Source organism: Theropithecus gelada, chromosome X (genome assembly GCF_003255815.1).
Source record: "Theropithecus gelada isolate Dixy chromosome X, Tgel_1.0, whole genome shotgun sequence".
Taxonomy (NCBI): Eukaryota; Metazoa; Chordata; class Mammalia; order Primates; family Cercopithecidae; genus Theropithecus; species Theropithecus gelada.
The window spans coordinates 15,429,063-15,450,578 of NC_037689.1; the positions used below are offsets into that span (position 1 = coordinate 15,429,063).

At 38.0% G+C, this 21,516-nt stretch overlaps 1 protein-coding gene across 2 annotated transcripts in view; it reads left to right on the top strand.

Annotated features, from left to right (window-relative positions):
• MAOB (monoamine oxidase B) overlaps positions 1-21,516 on the top strand; it is a 119,181-nt gene that overhangs the window by 40,536 nt on the left and 57,129 nt on the right. For both annotated transcript variants that reach the window (XM_025373048.1, XM_025373049.1), the window contains one exon: positions 4,210-4,347. In XM_025373048.1, coding sequence (XP_025228833.1) covers positions 4,210-4,347 — 138 coding nt within the window. The remainder of the gene's footprint in view (positions 1-4,209; positions 4,348-21,516) is intronic.

Sequence of the window (21,516 nt, forward strand, 5' to 3'; positions counted from 1 at the left end):
AAATTTTATTTTATTTTTAATTGACAAGTCATACTTGCATTACATTTATGGAGTACAATGTGATGTTTTCACCATATGTATACAATGTGGAGTGATTAAATCAAGCTAATTAACATATTCAGCGCCTCACTTTCTTGACATTTTTTGTGGTGATACATTTGAAATTTACTGTTTGTTATTTTGAAATATACAATACATTATTATTACTACAGTTACTGTGCAATGGATTTCAAAACTTATTCTTCCTGTCTAGCTAAAATTTTGTATCTCGGACCAGCAGCTCCTCATTCCCTCAGTTCTCACCCCCCAGCCCCTGATAATCTTCATTTTGCTCTCTACTTCTATGAATTCAACGTGTTTTAGATTCCACTTATAAGTCTTTCTGTGCCTGGCTTATTTTACTTAGCATAATGTCCTCCAAATTCATCCATGTTGTCCCAAATGACATTTCTTTCTTTTTAAAGGCTGAATAGTGTTCCATTGTGTGTATATACCATGTCTTCCTCATCCATTTATCCACTGACAACACTTAGGTTGATTTCATATCATGGCTACTGTAGATAATGCTGCAATGAACATGGGTGTGCAGATATCTCTTCGGCATATTGATTTCAATTCTTTTGGATATATTCCCAAAAATAGGATTGCTGAATTATACGGTAGTTCTATTTTTAGTTTTCTGAGGAACCTCCATACTGTTTTCTGTAATAGCTGTACTATTGTACACCAACAGTGTACAAGGGTTCCTTTTCTCTTCATCCTTGACAACACTGGTTATTTTTCATCTTTTTGATAAAAGCCATTTTAACAGGTGTGAGGTGATATCTCATTTTGGTTTTAATTTGTATTTCCCTAATGATTAGTGGTACTGAACTTTATCCATGAACCTGTTGGCCATTTGCATGCCTTCTTTTAAGAAGTGTCTGTTCAGTTTCTTTGCCCATTTTTAAAAATTCTGGTTATTTGTCTCTTGCTATTGAGTTGTTTGAGTTTCTTATATAATTTGGATATCAACCTCTTATCAGATGTATGGCTTGCAAATATATTTTCGCACTCTGTGGGTTGTCAGTTTATTTTATTAATTGTTCTTTTGCTGTGCGGGAGCTTTGTGGTTTGATGCAATTCCATTTGTCTGTTTTTGCTTTTTTTCCTGATCTTTCAGGGCCATATCCAAAAAATCATTTCCCTGACTAGTGTCATGGAGCTTTCCGCTTGTTTTCTTCAAGTAATTTTGCAGTTTCAGGTCTTATGTTTAAGTCTTTAATCTATTTAGAGTTGATTATTTGTGTATGGTGTTTGTATATGGTATAAGATAAGGGCCTATTTTTATTCTTCTGCATGTGGATAGCCAGTTTTTCCTGTACCATTTATTGAATAGACTGTCCTTTCCCCATTGTGTGTTCTTGGAATCTTCATCAAAACTCAATTGATTGTAAATGTGTGGGTTTATTTTTGAGCTTTCTATCCTGTTCTATTGGTTGGTGAGTCTGTTTTTATGCCAGTACCATACTGTTTTGATTAAAATTGCTTCATAATATATTTTGAAGTTGGGTAATATAATGCCTTCACCTTTATTCTTTTTGTTTAAGATTGTTTTGGCTATTTGTAGTCTTCTATGATTCCATATGAATTTAACGATTGCTTTTTCTGTTTCTGTGAAAAATAACATTGGCATTTTGATGGGGATTGCACTGAATCTATGGATCGCTTTGGGTAGTATGGACATTTTACATTATTAATTCTCCCAATCCATGAACATGGATATGTTTTTATTTATTCACATAAACTAAACTTTTACCTGCCTAATTTTCCTTCTTGTTTTTGCTTCAGTTAATTTTTATATTTTTTAAAGAATTATTTACCAATTTATAAATACTCTTATTTTAATTGCTAGTTAGTTGTTTCAATTCTGACAGTGTTGCCTAAAATTAATGATTTTCTATTTAAACACAAAGTCAAGCAAAGCAAGTTTCTCTGCAAGGAAATGCCCTACTTCCATACATTCAAGATATGAATAATAGACATAGATGCTACAGAGTATTTTCATTTCCAGAGAGATAAGACATATACAATTCTGACTCACAGTTCTTCTTTTGGAAGGATTCATCAATGATATATATCTGGTGCTTTGTACTCATTCTTTTTTGTAAAATTATACTTTAAGTTCTGGGATACATGTGCAGGGGTGGGATCTGCTGAGCTAGATCACTTGGTTCCCTGGCTTCAGCCCCTTTCCAGGGGAGTGAACGGTTCTGTCCCACTGGTGTTCCAGGCACCACTTGGATATGAAAAAACAAACAAACAAACAAAAACTCCTGCAGCTGGCTCAGCGTCTGCCAAAATGGCCGTGGAGCCTTGTGTTTGAAACCCAGGGCCCTGGTGGCATAGGACTGAGGGAATCTCCTGGTCTGTGGGTTGTAAAGACCATGAGAAAAGCATAGTATCTGGGCCTTAGTGCACTGTTCCTCATGACACAGTCCCTCACAGCTTCCCTTGGCTAGGGGAGGAAGTTCCCCAACCCCTTGCACTTTCCCGGTGAGGCAACACCCCACCCTGCTTAGGCTCACCCTCCATGGGCTGCACCCACTGTCTAACCAGTCCCAACGAGGTGAGCCAGGTACCTCAGTTGGAAATGCAGAAATCACCTGCCTTCTGCATTGATCTCACTGGGAGCTGCAGACCGGAGCTGTTCCTTTTCGACCATCTTGCTAGCCCTCTGTACTCATTCTTTACTTTGAGTCATCTCCTTTGTAATTGAATTTGTCCTCAAAACAAATATCTACTGAGTACCTACTATGAGTCAGGCACAGTAATCCCCCCAGAATGGCCTTGCTCCACAGACTTTACAGTCTCCCAGGGGGACACTGACTGTTATAATTGCCTAATTATAGCTTTTCAAGGAAAATGCTACAATGAGGGTGAGTGACAGCTTGGAGTGGTGCCATAGGAGGCATAAGAGGGCACCTTACCAGTCTTGAGAGCCAGAGGCTCAGATAAGCCTGAAAGCCTTATCTGTTATTGACCATGACATATATCCCCTAACCTAGTTATTTGTGATTTCACACAGGCCTCCAAACTTGGTCTAGCCCTTCTTGTCTACTGGCCATTGTTTTTGCCATTCTGTGTTCCTCAAATATCTCTTTTTGCCTTCGTTGTATGGCAAAATCTTCACATACTTCTGGGATATTATCCCTTCCCACTCCAATCGAAAGCTACTTGCCTTTCTTCTGTGTTAATACCACTTACCTGTTCCACACAAGGACAATTATTATATGTTGCGGTACAGGTTTTTGCCTATGTACATCTTATCTCCCCCAGTTCTTGAAATCTTCATATTCCTTGAAAAATACAGCATATAAGAGTGCCTTTTACATAAAGAAGCTGGTTTAGTACAATTAGGTGCTGAATTTTTAAAAACATCTTTCTCTCATTTATTTGAGAAAATTTATTGGACAACTGCTATAGGTGTTTGGAATACTTTAGTGAGTAAAACAAAGATGCCTTGTGAAAATTGCATTTTTGAGGGGTAAGTGAGTGGGAAGCTAGACAAAAAATAAGCAAATAAACAAAAACAGAAAAGAAGGACCATTTCTAGTGCTTCTAACTAGTAAGAACCTGGTTTTTCTTAGACATACTCAGAAATAGGAAACGTTTCTACTCATTTTATTGTTCAAAGGTCGCCCCTCAGTCATTGGAAATGAAGCCAATTCAAAACTATGTAAATATACTATAAAACATAAAAGCAATTTCAAAGTCCAAATTATGATCAAATATTCCCTAGTGCTATTTTCAAATGTCTGGATTAACAAATCACATAAGAAGTGATCGTTTTCTTTCTTGCTTTTTCTCTAGCGTTGGTCCCCTCAACGTTTACCTGAAGTACTGAGTAAAGAGATTCATCAACAATTCACAGCTCACAAATTCAAAGCACTAAAAACCAAACCACGTTATAGTATATTGAAAATGATGAGGTTTAGAAGCTCTTGCCTATTCAGCATTCAATCAATTTTGCTTTAAATTAAAGATTGATTTAATAACTAAGTCATGTGAATGAAGTAGAGTTAAGAACAAAATCTAGTTTTTCATAGATATACCTTAAGTTGTATCTATAACTTGTGAAATGTCGATTTGCTTATTTCAGGACTGTCTTTTGCTATTTTATACATGTTTTACAAATTTTTTTTTATTTTTTTCCTATGGGGAAAACAGAACCAAAAGGTTAAATATGTGGACCTTGGAGGATCCTATGTTGGACCAACCCAGAATCGTATCTTGAGATTAGCCAAGGAATTAGGATTGGAGACCTACAAAGTGAATGAGGTTGAGCGTCTGATCCACCATGTAAAGGTAAGATCAGGCCAGACTTTGAAGGATTTGAAAACTTCTCTATGATGTTTCCTTATATAAATTCCAGATCATTCTTTCAGAGAATCTTCTATATCTCTGGACAATGCAAATGTATTCTATAATGGCATTTCAGCCACTCTGAGATTCATTTGCTATTACAAAGGGGAATTAGGTGGAAATTCTAAACCTATTTAGAAAGGTTATTGATGAAGTGGTATTGTCCATGTGGTAAAATGTTTAACAAAACCCATAGAGAACAAACATTTGTGCTTTATTTATTAAATATCCATTTAAATACCTGGAACTCTTTTATATTAATACAAAAACCTGTGCAAAGTTTTTAAAATGCTGCCCTAGACTGCACATGGTAAAGAGTATTTGCAATATGCCTAATGAAATATTCTTACGTTTTATCATTGTGGCCTACATATCAGCTAAAGTTATTCTTCTTTGGAGATTGACATCAAAGTGGTTCAAGTCCCAGATCCTGTCTTTTGCAAGGAAGCTTCATTGTTCCCCCCGAGATTTCTGTGAATTTACTGGGTTTCTCATTCCTATGATCATTCGTGGCTCATGGTTCTGGCTTCCATGATACCTATGTTCATTCACATCTCATGGCCTGTGACTCTTTTCTTCTCTTTGCTTATGCCAACCTGGGTTCACACTCACCTCTTTGTCCTGATTTTTCTCAGACCACCATAAGCTGTGTGAAAAGCAAACTTGACTGAAGTTTTGAGCAATGGAGTTGGGGTGGGGAGGCTCTTAAATTTGTAGAAATACAAACAGATTAGAACTGAATGTTGGACATTCATTCTAATAACCTCTTAGATCAAAGCATCCCCTGAGGATTTCTCACTGGTCACATTTCTCTGCAGATTCCAGTCTCCTACCATGCTGCTGGTCCTCAGACTCTCTTCACATCTCCCTGCTCCTCTGTTTTTCCAGCATCCTCATCTTGGTCCACAAAGTCACTCATGTTCTCTTGACAATCAAACAATCACCTAATCTGGGCCCCATCCAGGAGTCCCATGGAAGAACTGGCAGAGGTTTTCAATTTCAGTCTTTCCTCTCTCATCTTCACTTGCTCCTGTAGGTGGAAGTAAGCAGCGTAGGAACTTATTCCTCACTGGTAGAAAACACCCCCTTGTAAGACAGAAGAAACTAGCAACAGTCAATTTTGATTTATATAACAATTTTGACATCTTTATATTATTTGTGAGTGATAATATCGAGACAAATAACTGACCATAAATCATGAAACATTTAATAAAATGGGAACTAAGCAGCTACTTAATTTGGTATAATGTGGGTAAAAGTTTTCCTTAATTTATAAATAAATGTTTGGGTTGACCTTCAAATTTTATTTTATATTGGCCGGGTGCAGTGGCTCACGCCTGTAATCCCTGCACTTTGGGAGGCCGAGGCGGGCGGATCGCCTGAGGTCAGGAGTTCCAGACCAGCCTGGCCATCATGGCAAAACCCCATCTCTACTAAAAATACCAAATTTTATATTATAAGCCTTTCCACCTTCCTTCCCTATGTGTCTAGCAGAAAAAGAGACACATGAATTAGAAATGAAAATCTACCATGGTGATAATGTGATTTGTTGAATATCAATCAACAGTTCTTAACACCCTTTGTTGAGTTCTTTGCTTTTTTAAATATAGGTTTTCTTGACCAATTTCTTATGTCTTATTCTACCTGTAAGGCTTGCAGAGATTGACTTCTCAGAACACTAGGATCTTTAAATTTCTCCAGTCAAAGGAGATGACCAGAGATTATATTCACTTGCCTGTCTTTGTGTGTACAGAGATTATTGTCAGCTCAGAGCTATGTCCAGGATGCTTTGTTTTGTCCTGACATTAAGTCCCTTGTCTGAAAGAAATTGCTGAGTCATCAATTCCAGGAACGATGTTACACTTAAATGATATTTCACAGTGATGGCCAAATGTGTTGCTTTTTCACTATTTCCATTACTCTATGTGCAGTTAGGAAAATACAAGTAATTAAGCCATAGTCCGTCCTTAATACGGGGTAAATGCATATGCCAATAATGCTCTTTATACTTAAAATATGTCTTACTGCTTTTTAATTATGATAGAAGTAAAGTATGTTTATTGTAAAAATATGGTTAGAAAATATAGATAAACAAGAACAATTAACAAACCCCTTTATAATATTATCTTGAGAAGATCATTCTAAAATACTCTCTTGGTTCGTAGATTTTCATATTCCTGTATTGCTATTTTCTGACCTCTGCTGGAGGAAATGGGAAATATCAATGCATTTTAAGAAATCGTATGCACATGCATATGTGTGTATGTTTTATGTAGTAACTTACTCTCAAATTAATTATCACTAATGAGACAAATTGAAAAAATAATGATGCTGTGAAACAAAGGTTTTTGCAGTCTTGACAAAGGTGCCAATTTGGCCTCCTCGTGATCAGTCATATGCAGTGAAGAGCTACATGATAATACATAATGACGAAGACCTTATAGCTAAGAAGTCCTCCTCAAACTAAGTACTTGTTCTCTACCATCTCCACTTCCATGTCTTTGTCTACGTCATTTTTCTCATTTTTGAGCTGTAAAAAGCATCTCGGATGGCTACATTCATTTCTGGAATTATTAACAAGAACCTTGACATTCTTTCTCCTATTATGTACTAGAGAATGCAGTTGAGAAATTTGTCTCCTGTGTCATGGAAAGCAGTGCTTTGGGAATTTGAACATTGTCCTCTGTTACCTATTTTAATAACTACTGTCCCCGAGTGCAAACTATAGTTCATGTAAATAGATAGCGTATTTAGTCTTTGGTTTTTTTTCTTTTTTTCAGCGAATCTGCATGTATTTCTTAATCTGAATCCTGAGAGTATCAAGTATGCTACTTGCCATATTGTCAGATCCTATCAAAGGGATCTGCTTTTAAAATTTTTTATGTGGCTGATAATGGGAAATAGAGTTTTATGTGCAACTTTAGCAACATTAAGCTAAGGAACTTGGATATAGTGGTTGATATTGAAATGAATGAAGTGGAGCTACCCAGAAAAGGGGAAGGGTACAGCAGCTCATGGTGGGCTAACTACCCAAATGAAAGAGTGTCTTTCCTCAAGAGAGGATGACTCCCAGTATCACCAGTTCTGTCGCAGTTGTCATAGAAATGTTCTTCTGATAGAGGAAATGTGTTCATGCCGCCTCCATAATAGGCATCTTTAAACCCCTAGTGTGCTGTGATGAACAGGCTTCTGTCTCAATCTGATCTGTCAGACATGTTTGTATCTACTGAGTGGCATTCATTTTTAATGCTCTGTAGATCTGTTATATGTTGTTAAAGTAGGGTTTTCCAAAGACAACTTCATGAATAAAAGATGTGATACCAAACTGTACTGGGATTTAATTATCAGTGAGAAAGGGATCGCTTCAGCTCAAATCTATATAATTTAGAAGGTGTTTTCCTTACTTCTAAAGTCAGTGATGCAGCTGTTAGTACTTTACAATTATTGTTAAACATCCACTGAGATTTTTGATCCATTTTACAAATAGGCATGCTAATTTCCACTGGTATCGTTTGGAAGGCAGCTGTTTAGATGTCTTGGAAGTAACTTGAAAAAATTGTTTTCTTTTAAGGAATATTTCATAATTAAAAAGAAAAAGATAAAAACAAAAACTTCTTAAGGAATCCTGCTATATTTTGACTTATGTTTTTTTCTCTTTCATTGTGTGTTTACATGTGCACGCATGTGTGGTTGTTTTTGTTCTTTTGGGTTCTTTGAAGAAGTTGGAGAAAATTCTAAGGTTTGGTACAATGTAGACAAATAAAATTTCTCTGTCTCAGAAGCTTTCATCCATCTGAAATTTGAAACTAAAGTCTGGTAAAAGCACCCATGCAACTGCTCTGGGACTGAAGGTTGAACTGTTAAGAGTTTTGCCAATTTATAAAGATGTAGTGTGACTTAAAATTAAGAGCCCAACTTCATACTGATATTCATTTCCAAACTTCAGCTATCTGGAGAAGCTGAGCAAAAGGACATTTTGGTCTTAACCTACTTCCTAGTAGGCAGAAAAAAAGCTTATTGCCAAAGTCCTTTTTGTGTTGCATATGGTCAGCCTTCAATGCTAAAGACATGTGAATGAGGATTCATCTCTCAAATATGTTGTCTACTTGTTGCTGCCATAGCTGCTGTTGCTCGAACAGCCTCACAGAGGAGGACGCATTTGGCACAACCCCTCAGTCTTGCTGACAACTCCGAAATCCAGTTGAAAATATGATACACAAAAAGCACACAAAGGCAGAGAGGTGAAACTGTAGCTATCTATCTGCAATGCCATTTCAGTTAATCTCTGTCTGAATAGCCTCTCAGTACTAAGGAACAGCAACAGGATTAAAGTAGAAATATTGAGACATAAAATATACAAATGATAATTGCATTTAGCAAATGGAAATCGTCCTGTAGTGTAAGGTCTTGGCATCTCCTGGAGATCAACAGGCCAGAAGTACCCAGTCTTCTCTAGGTCCTCAATATTCCCTTCTTCACACCCCCATCCCTGATCCTATTAATCCAGGGGAGCCTGGATCAAAGTCCAGAATACACTTGCTTCTCTCATGAAGATAGAAGTTTCCAAGAACAGGTTAGACCAACTCTTGTTTTTATTCAGGAACAGTTGCCCATTTTACATGAACTTCACACTTACCATGTTGAGCTTACCGGCTCTGTGAGTTTGCCCTTTCTGAAGTGGGCTCAATGAACCTTTTCTGTCACTTCCACCCACACTGCATTTCATTTCTTATTTGTTTGAAACAAATATGTCTTATTATGGAAAACTTTTTTCAAGGAAAAAATGTGGAGAATAGTAATTTTCTCTCTAGTGAGTGAAACACATTTGTCTAGTGATCATTCTAAAGCTTATGCTGTTATTCTGGAAACCAAAGTGCTCATTTGTATTCTTTAGAGAATACAGGCAGATCTTTGGCATGTAATAATTTGCTGAAAATTATGCCTTTGATGGCTGGATTTGGAGCAATATTTAGGGTATGAGATGAATTCATTTTCCGCCTCCAAGGTTTCCATTTGGAACTTAAAATATGGTACAATCAGTAAACATATTTTCTATGCATACACGCACATATCTGGATAAACTTAACAGTGACTATGGTTGTGGGTAACAGAGTTAGCTTTAAATTTTGCTAGGACTGGAGGGTAGACAATGTATGGAATTCAGTTAGGATAGTGAAATTCACTAAGGGAAACAGCGATATAGCTTAAATCTTGTACAAAATTTTGCAGCTTCTATACCATATGATTATATGGTATGACCAAGTAGTCCAAAGGAGCTGCAATGACAGGGGGCCCAGCTTACCAAAGGATGGTGACTAATAAGGGGACAATGTAACTGATTAAAGAGAGTTTTGGCAACTTGCAGTACCAAGAGATTGACAGGAAGTGCAAGATGGCCTGAAATGTGTTAGCCTGCCTTACCATGTCCTCAGCAGAGCAGCAGCCTGCAGAAAGGCTTAGGCATGGATTCCCAGACTATGTATCACATGTCCTGGGCATTTCTCTTGGCCTCTGCAACCACCAAGAAGTAATAACAATGGTAGCATGACTCTTACATGGACATCTAGAAACTACCAAGTATTTCCAATCTCAAATAACTATAAGTTATTTGGTTGTGCATTAGAAGTATTATCCCCATTTAACAGGTGAGGACCTAAAGGTTACAGAGATTAATTGCAAATGACAAGATGCAATGGGGTCAGAGCATGAGTTGAGGCTTTTGGGTGTCACAAACACACCGCAAAGAGCTCACTGTCTGCTGGTTGGGGACTACTTTTTGTCATTTCCTTCTAAGCCTCAGCACCCAGTTGACCCGCCTTTCTTCTTGCCAAACTTGCACCCTCACATACTGGAAAAATCAAATTCAAGATCCTCCTTTCCTTAAGATTTTCCACAGTTGAGTAGTTATTCCACTGGCTCCCTCCAAAGTCCTGTATCCTCCTCACCTTCCTGATTATTTTTTATAAAAGTCTGTTTTTAAGTAGGATAAACAGTTTTCTGTTACTTGTACACCAAGACTTCATAAACAGTTGACTCTTGGACAATGTGGGGGTTGGGAGCGCTGACTCCCTGTGCAGTCAGAAATTCTTATATAACGCGACTTCCCCAAAACTACTAATAGCTTGCTGTTAATTATGTTGGTAAACACATATTTTGTGTTAAATATATTATATGCTGTATTCTTACAATAAAGTAAGCTAGAGAAAAGAAAATGTTATTAAGAAAACCATAAGGAAGAGACCATGTATTTACTGTTCATTAAGAGGAGGTAGATCATCATAAAGGTCTCTATCCTCATCATCTTCACACTGAGTAGGCAGAAGTAGAGGAGGAAGAGGAAGAGTTGGTCTTCCTGTCTTAGGGGTGGCAGAGGCAGAAGAAAATCCACTTAGAAGTGAACCTATGCAGTTCACACCTGTGTTGTTCAGGGGTCGTTTTGTGTATGTGTGCAAAAAAAAAAAAAAACAAATGTATTACAAGTAAATGCTAACAACCACTGACATTCTTTCTAACAGTTTCTCTTAGAGCTTTAATGTTGGTAAGTACTTGATTGGCCTTCCAGATTATCCAGATTCTTGTACTTGATGTACAAGTAAAACTGGCAACAGTTTTACCAATGCTGTCTCGTTTTTTTCTGCCTATCAGTCTTGTGACACCTGTTTTCTGGTTACATGCAGCCTCTCCACTAAGACAACAGCAAAAATTGGAAATTTTGTCATAGCAGCATCCTAGTTCAAAATATCACCAAGTGGTAAATCAAGAATTCGGGAATGGATCAGCTTTGGTGAAATTGGTGTTGAACATAAAATATATTTAGATAAAGATTTAAACAATTGGAAGAATTACAATCATAGCAATTTATGTAAATGTTATTTAAAATTTTTATGTGGTAAAAATTATATAATCACCAAAATCAGAATGTAGAGAAGGTAACAAAGGAAGACACATAAGAGAGGTAACAGCTGCTTAAATCTTTCATAGCAATGAATCAATCTATACCAAAATGAATAGTTAATATACAGTAATTAATAAATTAATTAGGTGTGTGAAACATTTATTTGAAGTTTAGCACTTCCTTCAGTTCATTTCAGTTTATATTTCTTCTATTAAATTGAAGTATATTTCTATCATTTAAAATAACAAATACAATATGATTCAATTCTCGTATTTTTTATTTTCTCTTTTTTTCTCCCTCCTTCCTTTCTTCCTTTGTTGTTTTTTGTTTCGTTCCTGCCCTCTCAATCATCCATTTGTTCATTTATCCATCCATAGCAACCATCCATCCATTCATCTATTCATTTTTCTATCCTGTAGATGCTTATATAAGAGGTCTGGAATGTCATACACCAAATGTTACAGCTTTTTTTTTTAACTTGATGGTACAACATGGAGTAATTCGTTGCTTTCTTCTTTGTACTTGTTAGTACTGCCAAAACATTTTATAAAGAGCTCCTCTCATTTTTATTTTTAAAAATGTAATTAGACACAGACTTTACTTTGGAAAGCTCATGATCTATGAGAAGAGGTTAGGCCCAGTGTTTCTAGCAGATCTCTGTGCCTCTCACCTGCCTAGGCAGCAGTCTCCTGGGTTACATATCCATTAACAATCACCAAACTGCTTCCAGCCGGGCTTAGTGACTGAGCTTAGATCCTTTGAGTTCAGACAGTCTAGATCCCAAAGCAGCTGTTCTAATGCAGAACCTCAAAGGCCCTTATCCTGCTATTATTGCACTGCAGAATTTTCTGAGTATCTCACACACACACACACACACACACACACACACACACACTCCATTATTGACCTTTTGTGTGTCCTTGGCCACGTTATTTGTGCATTTGTGTTTTGATATCTCTGTTTGAAAATAAGTGTGTTTGTACCTGTCCCACTTAGTACTTTGAGGTTTAAAGAAACAAGATGTTAACAAGACACTGATTAACTTCATTGTCACGAGGCTGCTGTGGTACACTGAAGATCCTAAGAACATTTTGATAGGAAGGATAGAGTTTGTTTACTTTCCTTTTGGAAACAAACTTTTCTATAAGGTTCTGGGGATTCTTAGTAGCAAGTAAGAATGTAAATGATGAGACACCAGGTAGGATGAAGCTTTACAAATTCTTTTCAAAAGAGCGCCAGGCCAATAAACTTATCCTGAAAATATTTTCATGGGCTCCTTATACACGGAACTGTGAACTTTCCCCCTTAAAATCCAGTATTCTTTTTCTTCTGTATTATTAGTAGGCTAGGAGAGAAGCATTTGGCTTCTACTAAGCTCACATGCCCACACAGGCTAAATAGATCACAGGAGAGATAAATAAAGCGACCTTTTCTGGCTGTATTACCTTCTAAGTTTCCTTCAGCCCCAGTCAGATTTTATTTATGCCCTGGAATATGGGACAATGGCTATTATTGGGGTCAGTTAAGATCCTTTCCTCTGGGTCCCTAATTGGCCGTACTGGCACTCCTGTAGAGTCAGGAATGTATCCTCCTGTCAGGAGACAGGAGGCATCTCAGGATTTACCAGTCTCTAAGAAAACCTAAGTTCAGAGAATTAAAATGCATTACGTTAAAAATCTCTTTTGATACATGCATGAAATCTAAAAATATTAAAATAGCTTACAACAGCACAGCCCAATCAAAATTTAAGATGTACATTGATAAATTTATATTTTTCTAGTAGCCATATTAAAAAGTGAAAAAGATGAAATTAATTTTAATGATACATTTTATTTAACCCAGTATATTCAAAATATTATTTAAACTTGTAATCATTATAAAACATTATTAATGAGATATTTTACGTTCTTCTTTTGTCCTAAGCTTTTAAAATCTGATGTGTGGTTTCCACTCACAGCACATCTCAATTCGTACCAGGCACACATTGCTTAATAGCCACATGTGGTGAGTGGCTACTATATTGGATAGCATAGGCATAAAAGGTTAGTAGATCCTGTGTATTTTTGCAAACATTGCTAATCCATCTTAAATTTGTTAAAAAATAAAACCCGTACAATACATATGTCTAAATCTCACAACAGAGACCATACAGTACATCGCAAATTAACTTCCTTTATTCTGGCAACTTCAAATATCTGTCATCACAGATAATCCAGAAGTAAACAATAAGTGAAGTTCCTTATGTGCTCATTGCTTCCTAAGGGTAGGGAAACTTTGAATCACTTTGAGAATACAATCCTAGGTACACAGGGAGATGCTATGTCCTGGGATTTTAATACATTAGAAAGTGAGCAAGCTGGAAGTAATTGAGATTGACGTGGTCAGAGAGACTACCCTAAGAGAATGCTTTGAACACTTCCAAAAACCTTAAAAGACACTGCTCAATAAATTCAAGGGAATAAATTTATGGAGAGCATAGAGACTTTTCATATAGTGTCATTATTTTAATACATTTGCTCATTTGTCCCTGTCTATGACTAACTGAGGAGAAACAATATGGCCCAAAGTGCTATAAATGGTGATTATCTTAAAATACAGTCAGAGAAGAGTCCAACAAGTAATGAGTTGTAGAGAAGATAAACCTATAGTTCAATGGAAGTTTATTTACTCTTTTCACCTTTTAGCACACATGCTTCATGTAGAATTCTAAGCAAAAGAACTGCAGAGTGACCTGGAGCGTTTTACTGCTGACATTTACTATTTCCCCTTTTTTAAAGTTGGCAAATGTTAAGGGCAGTTGCTACAGACAGCTTCTACTCATGTGCAAACCGTGAAAAAAAAATCACTATTCATTGTTACCTATCATTTAGGCTCTCAAGTGAAACCAAATTCATATGCACATGGTGGCTCCTGGAAATTCTGTTCCAAACTCAATTTGATAATAACAATAACCAACATCTTTTGAGATTTTGATAGATACAAAGCACCATTCTAAGCAGTTTATATGCATTATCTCACTTAATGCTCAGAAAAGCCTGATGATTTTCGTTATTTCTCCTTTACAAAGGAGAGCATTGAAGTACAAGGCATTTACACAACTTGCTCAAGATCCCCCAGTTGGTAAGTGATGGACTGGGGGCTTTAACTCTGATCCATCTCACTCCACCGTCCAGGGATTTGGCAGCTCAGCTTAGGTGCAGGCCAACACAGAGATTATACTTAAGAGTGGGTGAAGTCTCAAGAAAGACAAGGAAAAGGATAAGGGTGCTGAAGACTGAATTGCAGGGCAGGCACTCATCCCTTCTCCCCGTTCCACTCAGGTTCTTGCTTCCTAATGCTGATTTATTTTTTCATCTTATGCCCCATCACTGATTTTCTTTTTATCTCCATTTGACCACCTGTAACTTTCTTGATCTTCCAGTGGAGGACACTGACATGAATCATCTATTTGGTCAAATCAAGGACTATTGGGAAACATTGAATCCTCTCATCTCATTCTTAATCCAGGAATTTAAAAAAAGTATTAAAGCTGCTCATTCTAGTGAGAATGCTGAAACTCTGTGTCACACAAGATAAACGTAAGAATAGACAGCTGTACATGTTTCTTGGGCTTATTTCATGTTTCCATTGCAAAGTATAAACATAATAAGGTTAGAAGAAGCATTGCTTTCTGTATAACTTCATGCTTAGGCAGAAAGGAAAATATAAAATTACATATTTAAGGGTGACCTATGTGGAGTCGACGTTTTGGCAATTGAAAGGATGTCATTATGATACCTAATAACATTGATCCTTTGGATTAGAAAGGATGAGAGTCCATCTAAAAACAACAGGTTGTTTTTAAGCTGCTACTTTTCTTTATGAGGCCAGGATAGTTATGCTGCTGCTATTTTAGGCACCTCATATTTCTCCCTGATTGGTTCCAGGCATTTCTCCCAGATATCTGTTGACATCTTGTCTATGTATCCAGGCTGGAGCTAAGGTTTCTTGACTGTAGAACCCTGGGAGAAAAAGCAGTAAAAATAAATAAGTTATAAAGATAATGAATAAAATTAAATCTTCATCATGACCTGCAAGTACCTAAATGATATGCCCCACCAATCTCCCGGCCCAGCTCACCCTGGTCCAGCCACTCTGGCTTCTAATGTGCCAAGTTTATTCCTTCCCCTGGACTACTGCATTTCGAAGCAGATTAAAGATGGGTGGCTACACATTCTTTGGTAGTCTTCCCATGGAAAGGGAGAGTTGGGTTCCATGCTTCCTTTCTGTGAATCTGGGAGGACTCTGTCACTGCTTTGACCAGGAGAATATGACTGAAGTTATGCTACTTCAGTTTGGTGGCCCAGGCCTTAAGAAACTGGCAGGTTCCACTTTTGAAACCTTGAGTTACACCATGTAAGAAGTCCAAATACCCTGAGACTGCCATGCTGGAGAAGCCACATGTAGGCACTCTGTTCATCTGTACCAGCCAAATCCAGCCTTCCAACCCTGCTTACAAAGGTACTAGACTTGGAAGTGAAGCTGCGTCAGACATCCAACTCAGTTGAGCCTTTGAATGACTCCAGCCCCAGCTGCCATCTGACGCAGCCACATAAGTAAACTCAAGCAAGAAACTGCCCAGCTGAGTTCAGTCAATCCACATAACTGTGAGAGAAAATAATAGAGTGATGCCTTAAGCCATTAAAATGTGGGCTTATTTATTTATCCAGCCATTGATAACCAAAACACACTTGCTCCCTCCACTTGAAATGCCCTTTCTTGGGTCTCAACTCAAATATCACCTCTTCAGACATGCCAGAGTAGCCTCTCCCACCCCCACTGGTATTCTCCATTCCTAATTTATGCCTTCTCTGCTTTGTTATTTTTTATAGCACTTATAAATTATATCATGTATATCATATTATACATGTATTTGTTTTTGACTACTTTCTCCTGGTAGAAGGCAAGTTCCATGAGGGCAGATACTTTGGTTGGAATATGTCCCCAAACTTCATGTGTTGGCAACTTAATCCCCAGTGCAACAGTTCTGAGTTGTGGGGCCTTTAAGAGGTGATTAGGTAATAAGGGCTCTGCTCTCATTAATTGTTGCTGCTATTGCAGGAGCGGGTTAGTTCATTGTGTGAGTGGGTCTGTCATCGCAGGAGTGGACTCCTCATAAAAGGATCAGTTTGTTCCCTTTCCTCTTGCTAATACTTGTGACTTCTCACCATGTGATGCCTTCCACCATGTTATGATGCCACAGGAATTCCCTCACCAGATTCCAGCACCTTGTTCTTGGACTTCTCAGCCTCCAGAACTATGAGAAATAAATTTCCTTTCTTTATAAATTTTTCAGTCTGTGGTATTCTAATATAGCAATACAAAATGGACTAAGGCAACAAAATTATTTCTTTTTCCATTTTTGTCCACTGCTGTATCTCCAGCACTTGGATCAGGATGTGGCAGTTGGTAGGCTTTAGGTAAATGTTCCTTATGTAAATGATTGAAAGAATGTGTCTTTGCCCGTATGTGAGCCTGTCCCTTTTAGAGCACAATTGGGCAGACTCTGATTTGGCATCACTCATAGGAGAAAACAGAAATATTTTAGTCACAAGTACTCTAGTCTTACAGGAAAATATGTGCCACCTAGTATGGTGTCAAGAAACCAGGAGGATCCCCCACCTCAATACTTAACACCACCGGCTCCCACCCAGGTTCCACAAATAACTTTGTCCAAGTTCCACAATCAACTTTGTCCACAGTTGAGTTACAGATAAATTGGAGATACAGAGGCAAACAAAACATAACAAAAATCCCTGCTCTTGTGGAGCTTATGTGTTATCTGGGGAAGATATAAACAAACAAATAAAATATGTAGAAAAATATTTGTATGCCTAAAATAGAATTAGTCATGTTTGATTTTATAATTGCTTTTCACTTGCAGTAACAGGCACAATCAAGAAATATAGCAAAGTGCGGAATAAAAAATGCTATAAAACATGGATCTTCTTAAGTGAAGTTAATTCAGATGTAACAAAAATTCACATATTATGTTCCTTGAAACTTAAAAAAATGCGACTTTAAATTTAACACTCTCAATTCTAATGGGGATATGAGTTGACTTTCAAGTATATTTTAGAGCTCAAGTTTAGTTAACCAATAACTTGCTGAATTATGCAAAGAGCTTTGGCTTTCAAAATCTTATTACTTTTCCCCTGTCAAGATTTAATAATTTTTAGTAAGGGTTTGAACGTTTTAACCAGATATGCTAAATCTCCCAAATGCATGTATAAGATGTTATTATGTTAATAGCAATGTACATTATAGTATCTGCACACATTGGAAAAAATATATATGTGTTGTATTAGAAAGCGATGAGTGCTATGGAGAATGGGAGTGTGGGGTTGTGTGAGAGGGTGGGATCCAATTTCAAGTAGGATAGTCAGGGAGGGCCTCACTGAGGAGGTAACATTTCAGCAGAAAACCTAAAGGAGGGGAGAGAGCAAAAAAAAAGTGGCTATATGGGTAAGAGTGTTCCAGCCAGAGGAATGGCAGGTTCAGAAGCCCTGAAGCTGTTTTGTAAAGCTCATGTTTATGACACAGCAAGGACCCCCCTGTGGCTGGAGTGAAGTAAACAAAGGAAAGCTGCGGGAGGGAAGCAGTGATTCAAAAAAAAAGAAAAAACACCAAAAAGCAAAACTCTCACCTGTAGAGTTTGCATGGTATAAATACTTAATGGCCGATGTCAAGCTACCAACTTACCGTCACTGAATGCAGAGTTGGGAAGAGATGAACACAGATGGTTCTCAGGACCCAGTACACACAGACTCCAACACAATATGAGGAGGTCAGAGAGAGAGCAGGGCTAGATGGCATAGGGCCTAGAGGGCAATTCTAAGAACATTGACATTTACTCTGGGTGATGTGGGAAGCCATTGGAAGGTCTGAAGTAGAGAAGTAACATGCTGCGACTTTCCTTTGTAAAGTACTATTCTACAGAAGCTCCCTCATGAGCAAATAGATGTGTGTGTGCATGTGTGCATGTGTGTGTGTGTGTGTGTGCATGTGTGTGTGCACGTGCACATGGCCACACATATGTCTGTGTCTGTTTCTTCTTCATGGATGGCAATTCACCCCAGCTGTTACTCTTCTTTCTTTGGGGACAGATACAAAAGAAGAATACAAATCTTTTCTTTTTTCTTTTTTCTTTTTTTTTTTTTTTGAGGCAGAGTCTCACTCTGTTGCCCAGGCTGGAGTGCAATGGTGCGATCTTGGCTCACTGAAACCTCTGCCTCCTGGGTTCAAGCAATTCTCCTGCCTCAACCACCTGAGTAGCTGGGACTACAGGTGCCTGTCACCATGCCCAGTTAATTTTTCTATTTTTAGTAGAGATGGGGTTTTGCCATGTTGGCCAGGCTGGTCTCGATCTCCTGACCTCAGGTGATCCACCCACCTCAGCTTCCCAAAGTGCTAGAATTACAGGTGTGAGCCACCATGCCCAGCCTCAAATCCTTTTCTATGAAGGGCCAATCCTCTTTCTTCATTTAGGCATTTAACCCAGAACCCACTGAAATAAAAATGACAATATCAATCATAATTTTTAAGACTATGTGGCTCACTCAACCAAAGAGCTTCTCATACAAGTGAAATGCAGCACATGTGTGAAGCCTTAATATGTCATCACAATCTGTTCTATTACTTCATCTCATCAATTGGTAATGGAAGTATTCTTAGGATCCTGCTATGTTCTCTAGCTTTGAAACTCACAGCATCCTATTCAAACTCATGTGCATATATATGTGTGAGAAATGGGAGGGTTGTCAGCAGTCATTCAATAATTTTGAAGAGGAGCACTTTGAAACTACACTTAGACCAACCCGCAGTTTTCATTATCACGGTCATTGCTGAAACCTACTTTAGGTCAGCATAAGTTAGCTAGCACCTTGTGGCCTGCTTTGGAATTCAAAGCCATCATATGAGACAATATCCCTGAACAGAATTTTAAAATTGAAGCTATACGTAAGAATGGTATGGGGGGTAGGGACCTTCTGAATTAAAAGTTTAATTTTGGGTGGGTCCAAATGGTACAGATCAAAGAAAGAGAAAATACTAGCACAGTGACCGACTTCCTGAACACAAATACATAGGCTTGAAGATGGAAAAGGTGAAATAGTGGAACAAAATGTCAAGAAAAAGAAAGAGGCAGATGCTTATAAATGTAACAGAAGCCATGAATTATTATACAATATATCCTAAAGAATTTCTCTCCTAGCTATGAAAGAAATAGTCTTTGCCTCAGGGGTCTTTTGCTAATATCTTCTAGCAGCCCCAAGATATATAGATATTGTCATATTGAAGCTCCTCAGAGGCTTGAACAATATATGTGACTATGTACATTTTCTTGGGAAAGTTGAAAGATATAACAATAAATGCATCTGTAGGTCAGGCGTGGTGGCTCACACCTGTAATCCCAGCACTTTGGGAGGCCCAGGCAGGAGGATCACCTGAGGTCAGGAGTTTGAGATCAGCCTGGCCAAGATGGTGAAACCTCGTTTCTACTAAAAATACAAAAATTAGCCAGGTGTGGTGGTGCACACCTGTAATCCCAACTACTTGGGAGGCTGAGGCAGGAGAATTGCTTGAACCCAGGAGGCGGAGGTTGCACTGAGCTGAGATCGTGCCACTGCACTCCAGCCTGGGTGACAGAGTGACACTCCATCTCAAAAAAAAAAAAAAAAAAAAAAATGCATCTGCTATAATATAGATACCGAGATCATAGACTTAGAACCCAGAGGGGCCTGGATTTGAATTCCGAACTCGCTACTTACTGGCTGTGTGATTTGAGGTAAGTTTCTTAACCTCTCTGTGCCTCTGTTTCTTAATCTAAAAATTGAGAATCGGAATACCTTGCTTATAGGGTTGTTGAGGGAAATAAATAAAAATAAATGTATTAAGTCTTTAAAAGGATTTTAGTATGCAGCAAATGTGAAAAAAGTGTTAACCCTGATGATGGTGGTGATGGTGGTAATGATCATGATGACACTGGTGGTGGTGGTGGTGATGATGGTGTTGGTGATAATGGTCATTATGACACTTGCCTATCACAATCCTTATTTCTCTTACCCATTTTCTTTTTTTTTTTTTTTTTTTTTTTTTTTTGAGACGGAGTCTCGCTCTGTAGCCCAGGCTGGAGTGCAGTGGCCGGATCTCAGCTCACTGCAGGCTCCGCCTCCCGGGTTCACGCCATTCTCCGGCCTCAGCCTCCCGAGTAGCTGGGACTACAGGCGCCCGCCATCTCGCCCGGCTATTTTTTGTATTTCTTAGTAGAGACGGGGTTTCACTGTGTTCGCCAGGATGGTCTCGATCTCCTGACCTCGTGATCCGCCCATCTCGGCCTCCCAAAGTGCTGGGATTACAGGCTTGAGCCACCGCGCCCGGCCCCCTCTTACCCATTTTCTTTGTGCTCATGACTTCTCCTTTGAAATGGCTTTTCAAAAAGCATATGGATGTCAATTCAAAGTACCCCTTAAGTGAGTTTCTTTGAAAACTTTTTCTTCCTGAAAATAATTGTTTCAAATAAACAGATGCCTCTTTGATATTCTTTTTCTCTCTGTCCAATTGGTAAAGTTTGAATTCTCTTAAAGTATCTCCAGGGTGTCTTCCATGTAAAATTCACAAGTAGCTTTTTGGCCAAACTTGCTTCTTCCTTCATCTGAATCTCACTCCAGCTTTCTCCTGCTGTGTCATCTCTCGACTAGTCTCCAGAATATTCTTCTAATCAGAATCTTCCCAGCATCCTTCTTATTCCCTCAACAAGTGAATCTCCTTTAAATCAACACAATTTCTACACTAGGGATTAATGTTCATAGCAACAGAGCTCCTTTCGGAACCAAGGAAACCTTTCTATTTGTGCATAAAGTCTCCTTTGATTTATTTTAAAGTGGAGTTCTTATTTCAAAGCATTGACTTTCTTTGGAGAAGTATTCTGACTCATCTAAGTGAATCATCATTTTGGCTTGTATCACTAAAAAAGTGAACACTTCTCCCAAACAATTTATGGAGTGAAAAGTTGGTACCTGCACCAGCATTAATCAGAGGCTGACTTTGGTACTGGATGAGTTATTCAATGGAGAAGAGAAAACATGTTGTACTTGGATAAATTCAAGGATATGAATTTCTGTCTCATAAGGCTCTTTCTTTTTTTTTTTTTTTTTTTTTTTTTTTTTTTTTTTTTTTTT